The sequence below is a fragment of the Homalodisca vitripennis genome, chromosome 7, assembly GCF_021130785.1.
Source record: "Homalodisca vitripennis isolate AUS2020 chromosome 7, UT_GWSS_2.1, whole genome shotgun sequence".
Lineage (NCBI taxonomy): Eukaryota > Metazoa > Arthropoda > Insecta > Hemiptera > Cicadellidae > Homalodisca > Homalodisca vitripennis.
Genome location: NC_060213.1, coordinates 82,377,208 through 82,393,902, shown reverse-complemented (window position 1 = coordinate 82,393,902; position 16,695 = coordinate 82,377,208). Strand labels below are relative to the sequence as shown.

The 16,695-nt window shown below is 42.8% G+C and overlaps 2 protein-coding genes across 8 annotated transcripts in view; both read right to left on the bottom strand.

The window, feature by feature from the left end:
- Positions 1-5,808: 5,808 nt before the first annotated feature.
- On the bottom strand, positions 5,809-7,245 carry LOC124366795. Its single transcript, XM_046823397.1, has one exon. It carries the CDS (start codon positions 7,243-7,245, stop codon positions 5,809-5,811), a length of 1,437 nt encoding a protein of 478 aa, XP_046679353.1.
- A 5,617-nt stretch (positions 7,246-12,862) lies between these two features.
- The window catches only part of LOC124365999, an 86,934-nt gene continuing 83,101 nt past the window's right edge, over positions 12,863-16,695 (bottom strand). For all 7 annotated transcript variants that reach the window (XM_046822173.1, XM_046822172.1, XM_046822174.1 and 4 more), the window contains one exon: positions 12,863-15,606. In XM_046822173.1, coding sequence (XP_046678129.1) covers positions 15,449-15,606 — 158 coding nt within the window. In that variant the 3' untranslated portion in view covers positions 12,863-15,448. The remainder of the gene's footprint in view (positions 15,607-16,695) is intronic.

The window sequence follows — 16,695 nt, the reverse complement described above, 5'->3', positions numbered from 1 at the left end:
AAAGGACAACTAACTAACAATTTTAGGTTGGATGTTCGGAATTACTAAATTATCTACAGCATTTACAAAAAAATCATTAAAAATATTGCTAACAAGGTTTGGCTCTGATACAGTTTTGCTCTCTACAACAATATGTATATTTTCATTTGTTTTAATAGTGTTGTAAACAGATTTTATAATTTTCCATGTAGATTTTGATTTATGTGTAGAATTTATTATTTTATATCCAAAAATTGTTTTTTTCTTTATTAATTTGTAATTTAACTTCCCTTTTTAACTGTTTAATTTTCTGTTTTAAAATCTCGGTTTTCAGCAATCTATACTCTTTTTCAAGTTTCACAATTTCATCATTTTTAATTTTAACATCATTTGAAATCCATTTAACATTGTTATTTTTTCTATTGTTAGTAGTTTGGGAAAGCTAGTTTCAAAGGCATAAGCAAATTTACAATAAAACCTTTGTATTTAATTTCAACAGTAGCTTAATAAACATCTAATCAATTTTCATGTGCAAGAAGTTTAAAAACAAATCTGTGTTAGCCTTCGTAAATTTCCTACAGTATTTATTAGTTTTATAACCAAACTATTTTCCAAAACATAAATTTCCAACAACTGTCCATCATGGTCTGACAAGTGTGTTATTGTACCCGATATTTTTAACTTTTTACATTTATTGTTAGTGATAAAGTTATCTATTGCAGTTTCAGATTCAGATGTAACTCGGGTAGGAAAATCTACTTTATACTCGAGATCATAAGAACGTAAAATATTAACAAAGGCATTATAAGTTTTATCCTTATTTAAAACATTTATGTTTAAGTCACCTGCAATAAGAATATTTTTGTATTGTTTACACAATAAATCACAAAGAAAATCAAATTTATAAAAAAAGTAAGCATTGTTGGGGGGGATCTGTATATACATACCAAGATAAATGAAAATGTATTTACAGTTATTTCTGATAAACAGCATTCAAATTCTTTCTCAACTAAAAGACTTTGTATGGCAGGAATTGATACTTTTTTACTCTTGATGCAATTTTTAACTAATATCAATACACCATCGCCCAATGAATGACATCTACTAAGAAAAGGAACAATTTTTGTAATTTTGTACTTTTAAATAAGTAATTTCGGTTTTGGTAATTTTATGTTCTGATATTGCGACAATATCAGGTTGAATTTCCTCTAGATTAATTTTTAATATGTTTAGGCGTGGTGATAAATGTTGAACATTGTGATGTATTATTTTAAGAGATTGAAGTTGAGTGCCGTTTAGATTATTGTTTAAATTGTAACAGTCATTATCAAAAGTATTATTGCTATTGTTATTATCAAAATACTTTGAGTTTAAGTTGGTATCTACCTTAAAACATCTATACTAAGATTATTATAAACAGATGCAGAAGCGTCTTCATTATCATAAAACATTAGTTTAAACCTAAAGGAGAAGAACATAAATCAATAACACTAGATTGGCCATGAATTTTTCCACTTTCACTGGCCACTTCTTCTGACATATCTATTGGTGGATTTGCACTGCAGTCCAAAGGTGTCTCAGTCGGTGAAGTAGTTACCAATGTTTTATTTGGACTGTCAAACGGTTGGTTCCTCGGCGTAGCTGACCTCACTTCGCTCAGATCCTGCTCATGGAAAGGGTTTGTTGGACTTGAGATAATGCAGTCATCAGGAGAATTTACACAATGGTTTACTCTTCTAGATGATGTTGAAGGCTCTTCTTTTTGTGCTGTCATCATGGAATGTCCCTGAAGATGTTGGATGATGGTTTCCATCTTCTTCATAAAATCAGGATGCTCTAAACCATTGTATAATCTTCTTGTTGATCTTTCTTCATAAGACACAATTGTGACATCTACTCCAGAGGATTTTTGAAATTCTATGAGATTGGATAAGAAATGTTCCGGTTGTATGTTATCCCTAACACAGCCCATTGGTGAACAAATGAGCTGTTTGTGTCCTCTATTTATGAAGTCTGCAGCGAATTGATGGAAAGCTGTGTCATAGTCTGCAGAGGTTGGTTTCTCAAAATGTTTCGTCTTTGTAACGAGTCCATAAATACCAGTTTTGCCCTTTTCTTGTTGGTAGGTTAAGTGGGAATTTAAGAGATGAGTGGTTGATGGCTTGCCAAAGTTTCTGCCAAAAACCACTGCTGTCATGTGTCTGTTTGATCCAATATCCGCTGATATACAATGGCTGAAAGCTGTGTTAGGGTCATTTCTGAATTCTTTTATTACTTTATTCATATCTTCTTTTATAATTTTAATTTTGCTAGATTTGATGATGATTTGGTTTCTGTTGGCTTGAGACACTTGATCTTCTATTAGTTTATGAAGTACAGGACGACTAGTGATGGGGGTTTGGTGTAGCTGGTGCAATACAATATCTGCTAAAGGGTTTTTGAGCTCAGCAGCCACACTCAGTTATGTTACACACTGCTCTTATACCATACGATGTTGCCTCATTTCTCTCGTAGCTCCAACAATCATAATATGACAAATCTTTTCCTTCCCAAGCTTGTTGAGGTGAAGACCGTGTTTGGTGTAGAAATGTCTAGGCAGTCTGTGAAGAGGCAGTATAGAGACAGCTTCAGTACCTGTAGACCATTTCATCAAGTTATCATTGATGTGTGAAATTTGTTCATCTAAATGTGGTTTGTCATGTCTCATTGTTAAGGTCGCCAGTATGAGATTTGTATGTTTAGTAAAAGTATGCACTTCTATAAGTTGATTGATGATGCTATTAGGTTGTTTTTTTTCCACACATCATTGGTAACTCCAATGATCACTACATAGTCGTCAGCGGTGAAACCATGTGTAAGCTGCGCAATGTCACCAGTCATTGTCTGAGTGTTTGTTTCACCAAGTTAATTTGTCATCTCTGCTTTGCAGGACTGAAGTCACTTTAAAGTTATTCAACAGTATTAAACAAGATATTGAGCACGCTTGTACTTAAAATTTGTGGTAGAAGCTATTAGTTTGGTGCAATAGGGAGAGAACTTTTTTTGGTGACTCGCAGTACTACATCATAGTTTTGAAAACCAACCAGCCAAATAACGCGTTGTTTAAACATTCTTGGCTGGTAACACCAGCTAGGGGTCTAGGAGACGAGTTGACCTTAGTTCGGGTGATCCCAATGAACTGGGAAAATACTTCTCCAGGGGTGGCACCACCAAGGTTTCGCTCAAGACTGAAGGGGGATCCGAATCCAACCAATGGTTGGGCTCGGATAAACGCTTATTTAGCGTCCGGCAAGAGGTGTCCCTGCTTTCGACAGAACCCCAGGATCTAGGCTAGTGCCCCGAATGTGCACTCTGCGCGGTGACGGCCCTCGGCGCCGCGTAGTAGTGGTGCCAGTCCGGGTATGACCGGTCTCGGCTGGTCTGCCTGGAATCGCACCACACAAATTTGATTTGATTGAGGGGCCTAATCCTACGGTGTGAGGCGACCCGTGCCTAAGGGATGCATAGCGCAGGGGTGGTGCGTCGTTAACGGAGCCCCTGGGGGTTGGGCGCCCCCCAAGTGTAAATAGCCTTACCTAGTAATGCGGGGCTCTGGTTGGGCGGAATTTATATTTCCTCGTGGGACCGTTTATGGATTGTAATAAACATAAAAAACAAACCCTAACAGATCTTGATCTGGAATTACTGTAACAGGCAGTTGCATCCGGCAACCAGGCCTTGGATGTATCTGCCTGTTCCTCAAGCGCTACCACCATCGACGATGGTTCGGCAGTCGATGATGCAGGCGCAAAGGTTGAATCCATGGGACACAGACACTGTGCATGTGAACTGGACTACAACCTCAAGCTCCCCTTTAAATTGCGCAAGCGATGGGCGATGGAGCAGAAGAAGGCTGATGTCACCTGACTTCCGGACAGTGAATGGAGGAGGCACACGGGCAAGATGTCAGATAACAAAAGAAGAAAGCTGAAAAAGCAAAGGGAGGCAGCGCCGGAGACAACTGCAGGCGCTGTCTCTCCTCCGAGTGGGAAGAGAGGGCGCTCGGGCGGTTCTTCGGCGGAAAAACCCCTACTGAGGAGGCGCCCGACCGCACCTCCTGAGCAAGCAGAGCGTGCGATGAATACCAATCCCTTAACGGAGGAGGGAGTGGGAGGGACTTTTCTGACGGGACACAAGCTTGCCTTGGTCCCTCTGAGCTTTCCTGAGAGACGCCTCTCAGGGGAGGAGGCTATGGAGCTGCGGGGGCGCATCCTCGACGAGGTTCTCTCAGCGGGAGGTGTGTGCCTGCAGTTCAAAAGGTCCTTCCCGGAAAGAGGGCTCTCGTCATGCTGTGTGGCAATAACAAGACCAGAGATTGGCTGCGGGTTCTGGCTCCAGGGCTGGGGATCGGTGGCCCTGGGGGGATAGGTGTGATCTGTGGGGACTACAAGGAACTCATAAGATCTATCAAGGTCTTCCTCAGGGTCGATAGTCCTATGGCCGGGAAGGACTCTGCGACCATTCTCGGGGCTATTAAGAAACAAAATGCTGGGATCTCCGTGTCGGACTGGAGGGTTGTTGGAGATGTACACACGGACGATTCCAGGGGAGGGCTGGCATGGATTGCCCGTAGTCTTTCAGGCCGACATGCCTGTCCTCCTTTCTTCTTAAAACCATGGAGAAAATGGTTGCCAGGTTTGTTTGGGAGGGAGCTCTTACGGAGCGACCTCTACATCCTAACCAGCATGCCTACACTCCAGGAAGGTCATGCGACTCGGCCCTGCATCAATTAGTATGCTGGCAGCAAAAGAGGTAGCCATGGGCGTCTTCCTAGACATCGGAGCCTTTGACAACACAGCCACTCAGGCGATTATCAATGCGGTCTCAAGACGTGGTGTTGATGGTCAGGTGTGTGACAGGATAAGGGCCTTGCTCACGGACAGGGTGGTTGTTACAACCCTCATGGGAGCAAGTGTTAGTGCGAAGACTATGAGGGGCTGTCCGCAGGGTGGCGTCCTTTCTCCTCTCCTGTGGAACCTGGTTGTGGACGACCTGCTAAATTCTTTAATAGTAGCGGTGTCTTTGCACAGGGGTACGCAGATGGTATTGTGATTCTTGTGAGTAGCAAGTTCAACACAACAATCACGGAACTGACCAATGCTGCTCTGAACATGGTGGGAATTTGGTGTGATGAGGTTGGCCTCACTGTAAACCCCACCAAGGCTGCTGTGGTTGCCTTTACCAGAAGGCGACAGATGGAGGGCATTGGTCCCTTTCTATTCAGAGGCTCTTCCATTGAGCTAAAGTACGAGGTCAAGTACCCAGGCGTGATCCTAGATAGGGTTCTAAACTGGGGACATCATCTAAAAAGGGTCATTGCCATGGGGAAATGGTCTTTAATGCAATGCAGACGTGTGATAGGTGGGCCCTAGGGACTGAAGCCGAGGCTCTTGTACTGGCTTTATGTTTCCGTGGTCAGACCTGCACTAATGTATGGAGCTGGTGGCCAAAAACGGAGGCCAAGATGGTGGTAGCTCGTCTGGCGGATATCCAAAGGATGGCCTGCCTTTATTTTCATCTTATATAACTAGTGTCTTATTTCTAACGTGGTTAATACAATATCCAAATATCTTAATCTAAATAATAATAGCATTGTCGTGTCTTAGGAGGTAGGAGAGAGTGTCAATATAGTGTCAATAAATTACTAAAATACTAAATAACATGCAATAACAGTAACAATAATTAAAATAGTTAATATATACTAAATAACATGCGATAGTTAAAATAGTCAATATAATATAATAAATAACATGCAATAAGTAAATAAATAAATAAAAAACACATGGATGATCAGTCTTGCCACTGCTGGACGCCGGATACATGGGTGACATATATGTCCCGGCTCCAGCGAATGGCCTCGGAGACGCAGCGGCGGGAGAGGGATGTGCCGTATCTCCGGTGGATCCCGAGACGCGCCAGGGTCCCCCAGTTGGCACTGTCCCACGCACCCAGGGAGCCGACGACGAAGGCGTCCACGGAAGTCCTGTAGCCTCCGGCCGTCAGCATCCGGGCGAGCGGTCCATAGGTGTCCAGCTTCCTCTCCCGCGCAGCCTCGATGGCCCGCCAGCCGTCCTCATACGGAGTGGCGATGTCGACGATCTTGATAATCTTGTTGTGGGCGTCGATCATCACCACATCCGGACGGCAACGCACCATCTCCTCCGGGAAATCGTCTCGGCCTTGGAGCAGCGCTTGCAGGGGCACCCGCTGGTTCACGCGGACCTCAACTCCCTCCGTAGGTCTGATGGCAGCGACGAGGAGATCCTGGACGGCGTTGTGCCTTCGCGTGATGCCAGTAGCGAGGCTGGAGGTGCAGTGGCAGAGCACGTGGGCGGTGGTCTCATCGTGTTGACCACACCGCCTACAACGCCGATCGTTGACTCCCCAGCGTCGACAGCCGTTGAGAGGGAGAACATTCAGCGTGGCCCGGTGAACAAACCGCCAGTCCGCAAAGCGTGTGTAGCGTCCCTCGTGCAGCATGTGGTTGGCAGTGGCGCAGGTGGTGGTGACCCTGGCCACCCTTCCCTGGTCGGGTTTCGCGGAAAGGATGGCCCTGAAGTGCTGCTGCAGCGAGGAGCGCAGATTGGCGGACAGCGTGTGACGGGAGCCCCTGTCAACGATCCTGAGGGCCCTATCCCCAGGGATCGTGATTTGAAATGTTGCCCTGCCGGCACACCAACCCCAGCGCAGGTCAGGCAGGCGTTTCTTCAGCCTATTCAAGGCCGCCCGCGCGGCAGAAAAAGTGGTGGCGACATTGGAGTTCCCGGGGAAGTCGCCGTTGAGGTATCCCACAAGGAACTCCATTCCAGCGCGGGCGGCACTCCTCTGGCCCGCAGAGGCCGCCAATCCCTCCAGCGCAATCGAGGCCACCCTGGCATCCGGTGAGGTGAGGAGCCTGAACGTGTGGTTGATGGCGGCCAGGTCCGAGAGGTCAGCCAGCGGGACGAGTCCAGCCCCGCCGCAGGAAGGTGGAAGATAGACCAACTCGGCACTGGCGCGTGAAGGGACGTTGAAGATCTTCTTCACACCACACTTGATCTTACTGTCCAGGCTCCTAAGTGCAGTCTTGCGGATCCGCGCGGTCTTGAGGTTGAACTCCAGCTGCGGAACGATGAAGGTCCGCAAGGCGTGCAGCTTCTGCCAAGGCGCCAGCACACTCTGAAGGACGGCCTCAGTCTCAGCTTCCAACCTGGCAATGGTGGCGACCGGGGTTTGATCCACCTTCATCCCGGTGGGGACTCCAAGGTGTTGGTAGGAATCCCCCTCGCCGAGGACCCGAAGCGGCGCACCGTAGATCCGGAAGACTGACGGTCTAGTAGTCCTCCGGGCAACATGGAGCGTGGCACACTTGGTGGGCTTGAACCGGAGTCCAACCCACGTCGCAGCTGGGACGACGACGTCTAGCAGTGCCTGAAGAGACGCCTCCGACCTCGCCACAAGGGCGAGGTCATCGCGCTGACGCTGGTGCCGTGGAGTACTGCTCCATGCTGGTCCTCCAGTGCAGTGAGAGGCCGGATCAGGTACTCCATCACCAAGTTGAAGAGGATGGGGGAGAGTGGGCAGCCCTGGCGAACTCCAGCTCCAAAGGCGATGGGGTCAGTCGATCCTCTGGAGTGGCGGATGGAAGTAGAGCTCCCCTGGTACAAGTCCTCGATGAAGCGCAGCTGGTCTTGTGAGAGCCCCGCAGAACGGAGCGCGGCGAGGAGGGCGGAGTGGGGGACACTGCCGAAGGCGTTGGCGAGGTCCAACCACGCCACGCAGAGCTCATTCCCACGCCGCCTTGCGTCATCGAGGAGTTCCTGGAGGATGAAGTTGTGCTCCAGGCAGCCCTCCGCTGGGGTGAACCCCTTCTGAGCCCCAGAAATGATGTTGTTCTCGGAGGCCCACCTGGAGAGACGATTCGCCAGGAGACTGCAGAGGAGCTTCCCCGCAGTGTTGGAGAGGGCGATGGGACGCCAGTTATTGATGTCGCCAGGGTTGTCCTTCTTGTGTATCAGCACCGTAGAGGAGGACTTCCAAGATGGCGGGAAGCGTCTGGCGGTGATGCAGAGGTTGAATACCGCCGCCAGCACGTGTCCTGTCGGGTCTCTACGGCGCCACACGTTATAACGCACCCCATCAGGGCCAGGGGCAGTATTAGAGGCCCTCCTCAGCAGGAGGGAGATCTCCTCAGGTGATGCAGAGTCAAGCAGTGGAGGGGGGTGCGGAGCGGGAGGGACCAGGCAATTCGGCGGAGGGACACCGGCACACCCGTCTCTCGAGGTATAAGAAGCCTCAAAGTGTCTCTTAATGGTCTCCTCAGGGATGGCACAGAATGGCGATGAGGAGCCCAAAACTTCCCTCATCGCCTTCCGAGGAGCCCGTCGGTAGAGGCGCTGGAGCCTGGCGGCCTCCCTGACGTCCCGGCGATTGTCACGCGGTGCAGCAGCAGCACGGCGACGAGGAAGCCTAGGAGGATTTGTGGGCTGCGGTGCCGTCGAGAGTGAGGCCGTCATCTCATCCAGAGCGACGATGAACTCGTCCCATGGGGTCCCCGGGATGAATCGGGGTAGCCACTGACGCTGCCAAGCTGTGAGATAGTCAGGGAGCTCAGCAGGAGAGCCAGGAGGTAACCCAGGCGACAGAGGATCAGGTGGAGGGTCTGGAGCTCCAGGTGAGCGACGGCCAGGCGGCATGGCTCCGTGACAGGGCGTTGCCGGAGATGGCGGGGGGTCCGGCAAAGGAGGGCGGCCGGGCGAAGGCTCCGGCGAAGGTGGAGGCGGCGCCAAGGGCGGATGTACCGGTGAAGGCAGAGGCGGCGGCGGAGAGGGCGGAGAAGGTAGTCCAACAGGTGGAGGGTGGTCTAAGGGGACCCTGGGAGGGGTCAATTCCCGATCCTCTGGTAGACGGCGACGTCGCAGGGCATTCCGCGCTCTTGCCGCCGCAGATCCAGCCCGTTGGAGGATGGGTGGAGACTCCAGGGACTCAGGGGAAGATGATGATGATGAGGAGGGGGCAGGTGAAGCCTGGGGCTCCTGTGCAGGACGAGCAGGGGTGGCGACCCGCAAAATGAGGTCCTGCAGGCCGTCAAAAGATGTTGAAGAAATCCCCAACTCGTCCTCATTCCCCACTTCAAATGGTGTTCCCTGGTGTTCTTCCTCAAAATGGGCCTTCGCTCTCTTGAAGGAATATTTGTGCTCCCGACAGCTATATTCGGTATCACAGCACACATAAGAGAGCTCCCACCCTGGCCCATGGTCTTGTATGAGGTGCCGTTTTAGTCCCTCCCGCTTTCTGATAGTCAGTACACCTGACTCACGACAGACAGGGCACTGAAAGCGCTTGGTGACCGGCAGGGCAATGTATAATGTAGGAGGAGCCTCCATGTAGGACCGGCAGTAGAAGTTTGAAGAAGCAGAAGGGGGGAAGCAGCAGAGAAAGATTAGAAAAAATCATGCAGAGAGTCATGCAGTGAGTGAAGCCAAGTAAGCATGCAGTTAAGATGAAGGAGAACTGACGTGAGAGGAAAAACAAAAAACTCGAAGAAAATTGAGTGAAGAGAAGTTGAGAAAAGGCAAAAAGTCCGAAAAACGTGCAAGTTTAAGCATGCAGCCGGCCTACATGGGACACACGGTGCCGCAGACGATGGGTCAGCGGCCCACCACATTGAACAGCACCGCACTGGAGGTCTCCTATAGCTCAACGCTTTATTCGGGAAAGCTGGTGCCCCTAGCCAGCCCCACCGGGACTCCTGGTTAGGCAGGGCGAAGCTGCCAGGAGTGCGTCCCACCACTCCCCCAGGAAATCCAAACAAAAAGCCTCAAGCGCTCGCTCTGAGACTCAAACTTAAGGCTAAGATCAATTTGATCTTAGCCAAAAGGCCGAGAAGCGATCACTAGGGCTTTTGCCAGGTGCAGCTCTAGACTGTTGTCTCAACCTCGCCCCCCTGGACATTGTCATTCGGGCTATGGCCAGGAGGAGTGCCTTCTGTCTTCAGCAGATGGGACTCTGGTCGGGCTGCACCCTCTAAAGATGATTGGTCAGAGGGAAGGAAACCTCTTCCACCAGCGGAGCTTGAATGGTTCACAGACGGCTCTAAAACAAAAAGCGGCACAGGCGCTGGAATTCTAGGAGTGAGACCATGTAGGGAGCTGACGGACCCTACGGGTCCGTATCCGAGTTTTTCAAGCGGAGGTCGCAGCTATTATGGAATGTGCTCGTGGGATCTTCGTCAGCGATATAGGAGCAAGAGGATTAATATTTTCACGGACAGTCAGGCACCGCTGGACTCTTGCGTGATCAAATCCAAACTGGTTTGGGATTGCTATCAGGCCGTTTCCTCTCTTGCCAGAATCAACAATGTAACCATTTGTTGGGTTCCTGGGAACGAAAGAGCTGATGCCCTAGCCAACCGGGGCTCAGCGACAATTATGACGGGCCCTCAAGTGTTCCAAGGTGTGAATCCTCTAGGGTTGTCTCGAAATAGATTCGTGCGGAGCATGAGAGAAGGTGGAGGTTGCATCCGGGTTTGAGAATGAGTAGAATGGTATTACAGTCACTTTCCTCCAGGGTGGCGTCGGACCTTCTCTCATTAAATAGATCAATGTCGTCTCGGGTTATTGGTCTCATCACGGGGCATGGTCACCTCAGGAAGCATCTGCACAGAGTCGGCAACCTTCAGGAGGATCCGCTCTGATGGTGTAATGAGCAGGAGGAAACTGCTGAGTACCTGCTCTTTGACTGCCCTTCAATAGCAAGGGAGCTGTATGCCATCTTTGGTAGCTTGGACAGGGGTGGTGAATTTTCCCAGGAGGACCTGATAGGTTGTTTTCGGCAGTTTGTGGAACTGCTGAAATTATAGACTGGCAGGCCTCATGGTGTGTTTCCGGGGTGCGCAAAAAGCCCTTGAGGCTTGAGTACATGGCAGTAGGTCGCCCCAAGGGAGAAAAAAAAACATCAGCTAAAAAGTCGTTCTTTGTTTTCTTTTCTTTACTCAGTTTATTCAAACGCCAATTGGAATGTAAAACCTTAAAACCTATTGTTTTCTACGCATTGGAGTTTCCTCTTTCAGTTGGTACAAAAAACATTGCCATACATTTATAAAATATTTTAGTGATTGAACTTGCTTAGGCGATGTATGAGTAGGTGATTGTGGATTTCGAAGGTGATTGTGGCCACGTATGTTGTGGCTACACTTGTTCTAGGGATAAGAATATGTTAGAAATATTAGTTTAACCCTCCGACTGATACTAGTAAACTCACAGAATGATGCATTGGCATTTGTCCTTGCCCAACACATTTTTCAGATATTAAAAAATATATAGAAATATGAATTTACCAGATCCTCATTTTAAATTTTTATATAAATTTAAAAATGTTTATTGTAAGTTTTTCTTTTTCTTACTGTAGCTTTAACACATAAGATAGTAAGAAACTTCAAATATACTAAATGTACACTGTGTTGTGATGAAAAAAAAAAAAAAAACATGTATATTCTTATTGACAACACAAAAGTTTTTTATAGCAACTGAAAGTATCTATAAAAAGTAGCTATAGTTGCATAAACATGACTGTGTCTATTGATTTCCCCACCAAATGAACATTCAGGAGTGTTATTTATTTCCTGCTAGCAGAAATTATTGGAGAATGTGCCGTGTTTACAGAGAAACAAATCATGAGTGATGGAGTTGTGCATCAATTGCAGCATAGGTTTAATGATGGCTGAGTGTCAAAGGTGAAGCAATTTGGAGATTTTTGTGGGTATCAGTCAACATTTTTAGCTCCCAGCAACCACAACTCTTTTTATAGTCTCAATTTTCTGTAAAAAGATTAAAGGGAAGATTTTGATACTTCTGCACTTCATTAGTCAATTTGTTCAACAAGACTGTCCATAGCTACAGACTTGCCTCCTTGATCTCCTTCATCGTGTATGTCATTTTGGCCATCTTTAAACTTTCTACACCATTCACGTGTAATATCATCAGTCATAATGTTTTCTCCGTAAACACGGCACATCTGCTTGCAAGAAATAAATAACACTTTCATTCCCCATTAAAAAACTGATGAGAGTGGTTCAAGACAAGTTTCAGATAGCACACGTTCAATTCCTGTCTTTGAACTTAACACTTGTTATCAGTACCATAGATTTTGGAGTGTATCGACTTTCTCCCTAATGTAGCCTGTTTGATAAGATCCTGTTCAGGTCGGTGATCCATGAGGATGGGCAGTGAAAGGTTTAAAAGGGGATTGGGCCCTTTCATCTATGTGGGGTATTCCATATCCTTCAATTTAAAAACATTGTCTGGCGGGAAGAAATTTTAATCTGAAAAGTGATTGTGACCATAATGGAGTATTTTGCAGAGTTTATAAAAACCTATATTTTGAAAGTTTAAACAATTTTAAACTCGTAGAGCCACCTTTATAGCCATGAGAAGAGACTATATTGAGAAATTAGATTAATGTTCTACAAATATATTTTTTTTGTTATCTTTTAACCAAATTTGTTACATACATCTTGTATTCTCAATATATTATAAACTAAGACACTTTTTGAGAAGATCTGTTGCCATCAAATCTCATAACAGAATAACATTTTTGGAGCAAATGAGACTGAGCATTTGATCACAGTAGAACAGGCTAATTTTTTCAGGTGGTTATACATGCTATGGCAGTCCAGGAATTGTAACTTGTGGAGTTACACCTCACTAGTAACAATGAGGACCATTAAAAAGCAATGCAATAGGAAAATTTAACATATGACATAAGTCAAGACTTCAAGTAAATCACATTTTTTCAAATAAATTGTAAGCCAAAAGACAATGCTCCTAGTCATGTAAGTTGGGTTTTTATTCACAGTAGGTTTAGGTAAAAAAATCATCATAATAACAAAAGAATTTATTTAAAAAATTACATTTTGTAACATATTTACATGGAAAAATACAATATCAAAATACAAAACATACTACACAACTTGTATTTAGCTTAACATTAAATTCTTAAAGGCACATAACTTTATTGATAAATCCCAGATTAATTCTTGAAATGAATATTAAGATTTATGTGATAAAATTTTACAGTTTTATTTACTGAAAACATTATTTTTACAATCTATGCAAGTTAGACAGAGTTTGGTTTGAACAGAGTTGAACTGGTCAAGTTACTTGGAGCAAGTATGCCTGATTCAATTAACTTGAATGAACTGGTATATGAACACAATTACACCTCTTTCGATTGGTTGATAACTTGCAATACTTGAGTTCTCTTACTTGTATCCCAAATACCTGTATATACTGTTATATGTTACTTGGCTGATGTAAATAACCAACATTCAAGTTGGTTGCAATGGACTTGTGTAGGTGTAGACCTGCAGTAGTTGCCATGCCAAAGAATAATACATTTTCATATTTTTTATCATAAAATAGCTTAATAAGCTTTCCTTTAAATTATTCAATTGAACTGAAATTAATAATCAAATCTACTGTGATGATGTATCTAATCAAATAGTCCTAGGTATCACGGACTTGATCATTGTAAATGTCTCTTTTGTAAATATTACGTAAGCAAACGTTATCAACAGTACTTTTAAAACAATTTAAAACCTAAATAAATAAAATTAAAATGGCTGACATTCACAAATTCGTATGGATCGACCAAAATGTGTGTAATAGCGAAACCAAGATGCATCAGATTAATGCTTTATATCATTACATTATATAATGACATATTGATCCATTTGAATATTTTCTGATTACAATACTCTTGAAAATTGCATTACAACAGAGCAAACAATTTTAATTGGTTCAAAATACAAATGAAAGTTCTTTAAGTAAATTTTGTAAAATAACTTTTCATAATAAATATAAATACACCCTACAATTTTACAAAACATAAAACACAAAATACAATTTAAAACTAAGAATGTCCTTTGGAGAATGGTGGCAAAATGTTTTTGGGACGCTTCCAAATAAAACACTCTAGTGATTAGAACCTTCAACAAATCTAAAATGGGATAACATAAAGGAACTCTTGTACCTTAACTAGAGTATAATTCAAGAACAAAAATGATAATAATGAAAAAATATAGCAGTTTAAAATAAATTGACGAAAGAACATATATTTCTTAAAGAACCACTATTAGTTATTAAGTTATCTGTGCTTTTAAAAGAAAAGGGACACTAGAGAAATGTATATTAACCTAAAATATTTAAAACAGCATCAAAAATTTATTAACTTCTACAAAGAGAACAAAACACTTTATTGGAATGAATAAACAATATACAATTAAAAAAAAACAGGACCTTACAGTCAACAATATTGCAGAAAATAAAATATCATATTTGTGTCTTATCGGTTACCTTTCACTTCTTCACACTGTGTTCAGAATATCATTGTTATCTTAAGGGAAAACATAGGTTAAGTTATACCACAGAATTACACTAGGTAAACACTACAGACAATAATACAAAACGAAATGTTTGTTAAACTGACCAATATTTAAAGTTTTAGAATGCTGCATATCAAATTGCCACTATAACATTCTGTTTTTGGACAAACTCAATATAACAATCTATACCAAATGAAGTAAAAAGAAATTTTTTAAGACAATAAAAAACTAAAAACTTTGTTATGTGTAAACACTTATACCTGAATTTAAGGAACAAGGATGGCTATGAAGGGCAAAATTAAATATACAAAGAGAAACCCAATGTTATAATAGGTGGCACTTTCATTAAATAGCTTTTAAAACACAACTCAATAAACCCTTTGAATACTAATAAATACTCTAATTTAATTTTGTTTGAAGTGTAATTAATTTCCGTTTAATGTAATAAAAATTACAATTATTTTAAATTCTATTTGCATGTTTTATTAGAGTTGTAAAAACAGTTATATTTTTTTAGTGTTGCTATTTTGTTATCAAAGCCTGCAGGTCTCAATCTGTTACATTGGATAAATACAAAAAAAGTTTGTATTGCTCTTCTTACATAATACCAAAAATATGTGTAACTTCCTTGTTTCCTTTTTAGGATTTTTCTCAAACTTCCCTTGAATCTTCTTGATAAAAATCCTCCAGAGAAGATGAAAAACCACTAACAAAATAAAAAAGTAGTATTTTAAAAACACATGTTGTATTTTTAATTTTTGTTTTTATAAAATCAGACAAATGAAAATAATTAAGTAATTATGGTACAGTTAACTGTTATGTGCATTACCTGTATACACAGTGATACTTACTTTATTATAACAGCCTTTTTAGTTGTTAGTAATGTACCTGATTCTTCTAACACAACAATTGACCTAAACAGCTTCCTTCTTACAGTCTAAATCACATCACTTTGGAAGATTCTGAAGCAGAAAACAACTTTCTGGTAACTAATGACTTCACTTAAATGCTGCAAAACCACTTTACACCTGCCTAAGATAAATTTTACTGTTTCGTTTTCCACATAACTTATGTACCCGTTTCTTTGAGATCTAAAATAGACTTTTTGACAATTGTCATGTCGTTGCTCAATTCTGCAACACGTTTCCCAAGAACAGCTACCCTCTTCAATCTATTAGACAATTTCATCTGATTCTTCGCAACTGTAGTCAGCAATCTTTCAAAATCTAAAACAAATTCAACATAAATGAAAGTGGGACTGTATTAAAATAATTTAAAGTTCATAAAAGTCAGGTTTGTTTACTCTTTAAGACAAAATAATTCAACATCATGCCTGCAATGGGTAATTAAATAACCACTACTTTCAAAATAGAATATGTTACAAATAGTAGCCAGAGCTGAAACAGATCATGATTTGATCAAGAAAAACTTAAACTTTTATTTTACAACATTGCATAACTATTTATTTACCAAACTTGGATAATATATTTGAAATGAAGCAAATATACACATTAACAACAACTAATAATTACTGAAATTGATTTGATATGTTTATCAAGCTAGAAATAAAAATTTCTCTCCTTCCTCAACCGACTCTCTTCCAAAGCAGCTATCCTGTGATTGTAAAATGTTTGAATACTATCATAAAAATTTAGTTTCATAATAGGTAAACACTTGGTCAACCTGTAAACAGATAACATTGTATTTCTTTCTCAAATCAGTTGTAGCAGTTGAAACGTTGTGTTTTCAATAGTGGCTAAGCGTGATGTGTTCGACTAGTCATACCTTACCCAGAGGGTGAGCGTATCAACAAAGTTCACAAATCATATTATTTTGCAGTATGACAAAGAGAATTCTGATCTGAAATTTGTTGATTTAAATCCAGTACACCAATAACTACCTACAGTTCTACTTTTAAGTTGAGTTGAAAACAATATTTTAAACATAGGTTATGAATTAATTAACAACATTTTTGTTTACAAATACAAATTAAAAGATTTTTGTTTCAATTATACAATTATATTACTACAATTTGCCTCAGCTACTGCTACACTGCACTGTTTTAGTTAAATTACTAATTAATTAATAGTTACTATGCACAATGAAAATTATGTGAAGGAACTATAGCAAACTATTATTAGACTGAAAAGTAAACAAACATGGCATAAGTGCAAGACGTGATAGCACATTCGATCGAAAATTGCTTGCTCCAAGTGGTGAATACAGCAGAGAGGAGCCGGACAGTCGAAGTACTCGGTGAAAAGATAAGTTGGCTTTGATGACACAGCGGGATTGCCTCATGTTGACAGTGGAGG

Excerpts from the sequence above, each read along its gene's own strand:
- LOC124366795 (XM_046823397.1), bottom strand. The coding sequence starts at position 7,245 with ATGAAGGTGGATCAAACCCCGGTCGCCACCATTGCCAGGTTGGAAGCT.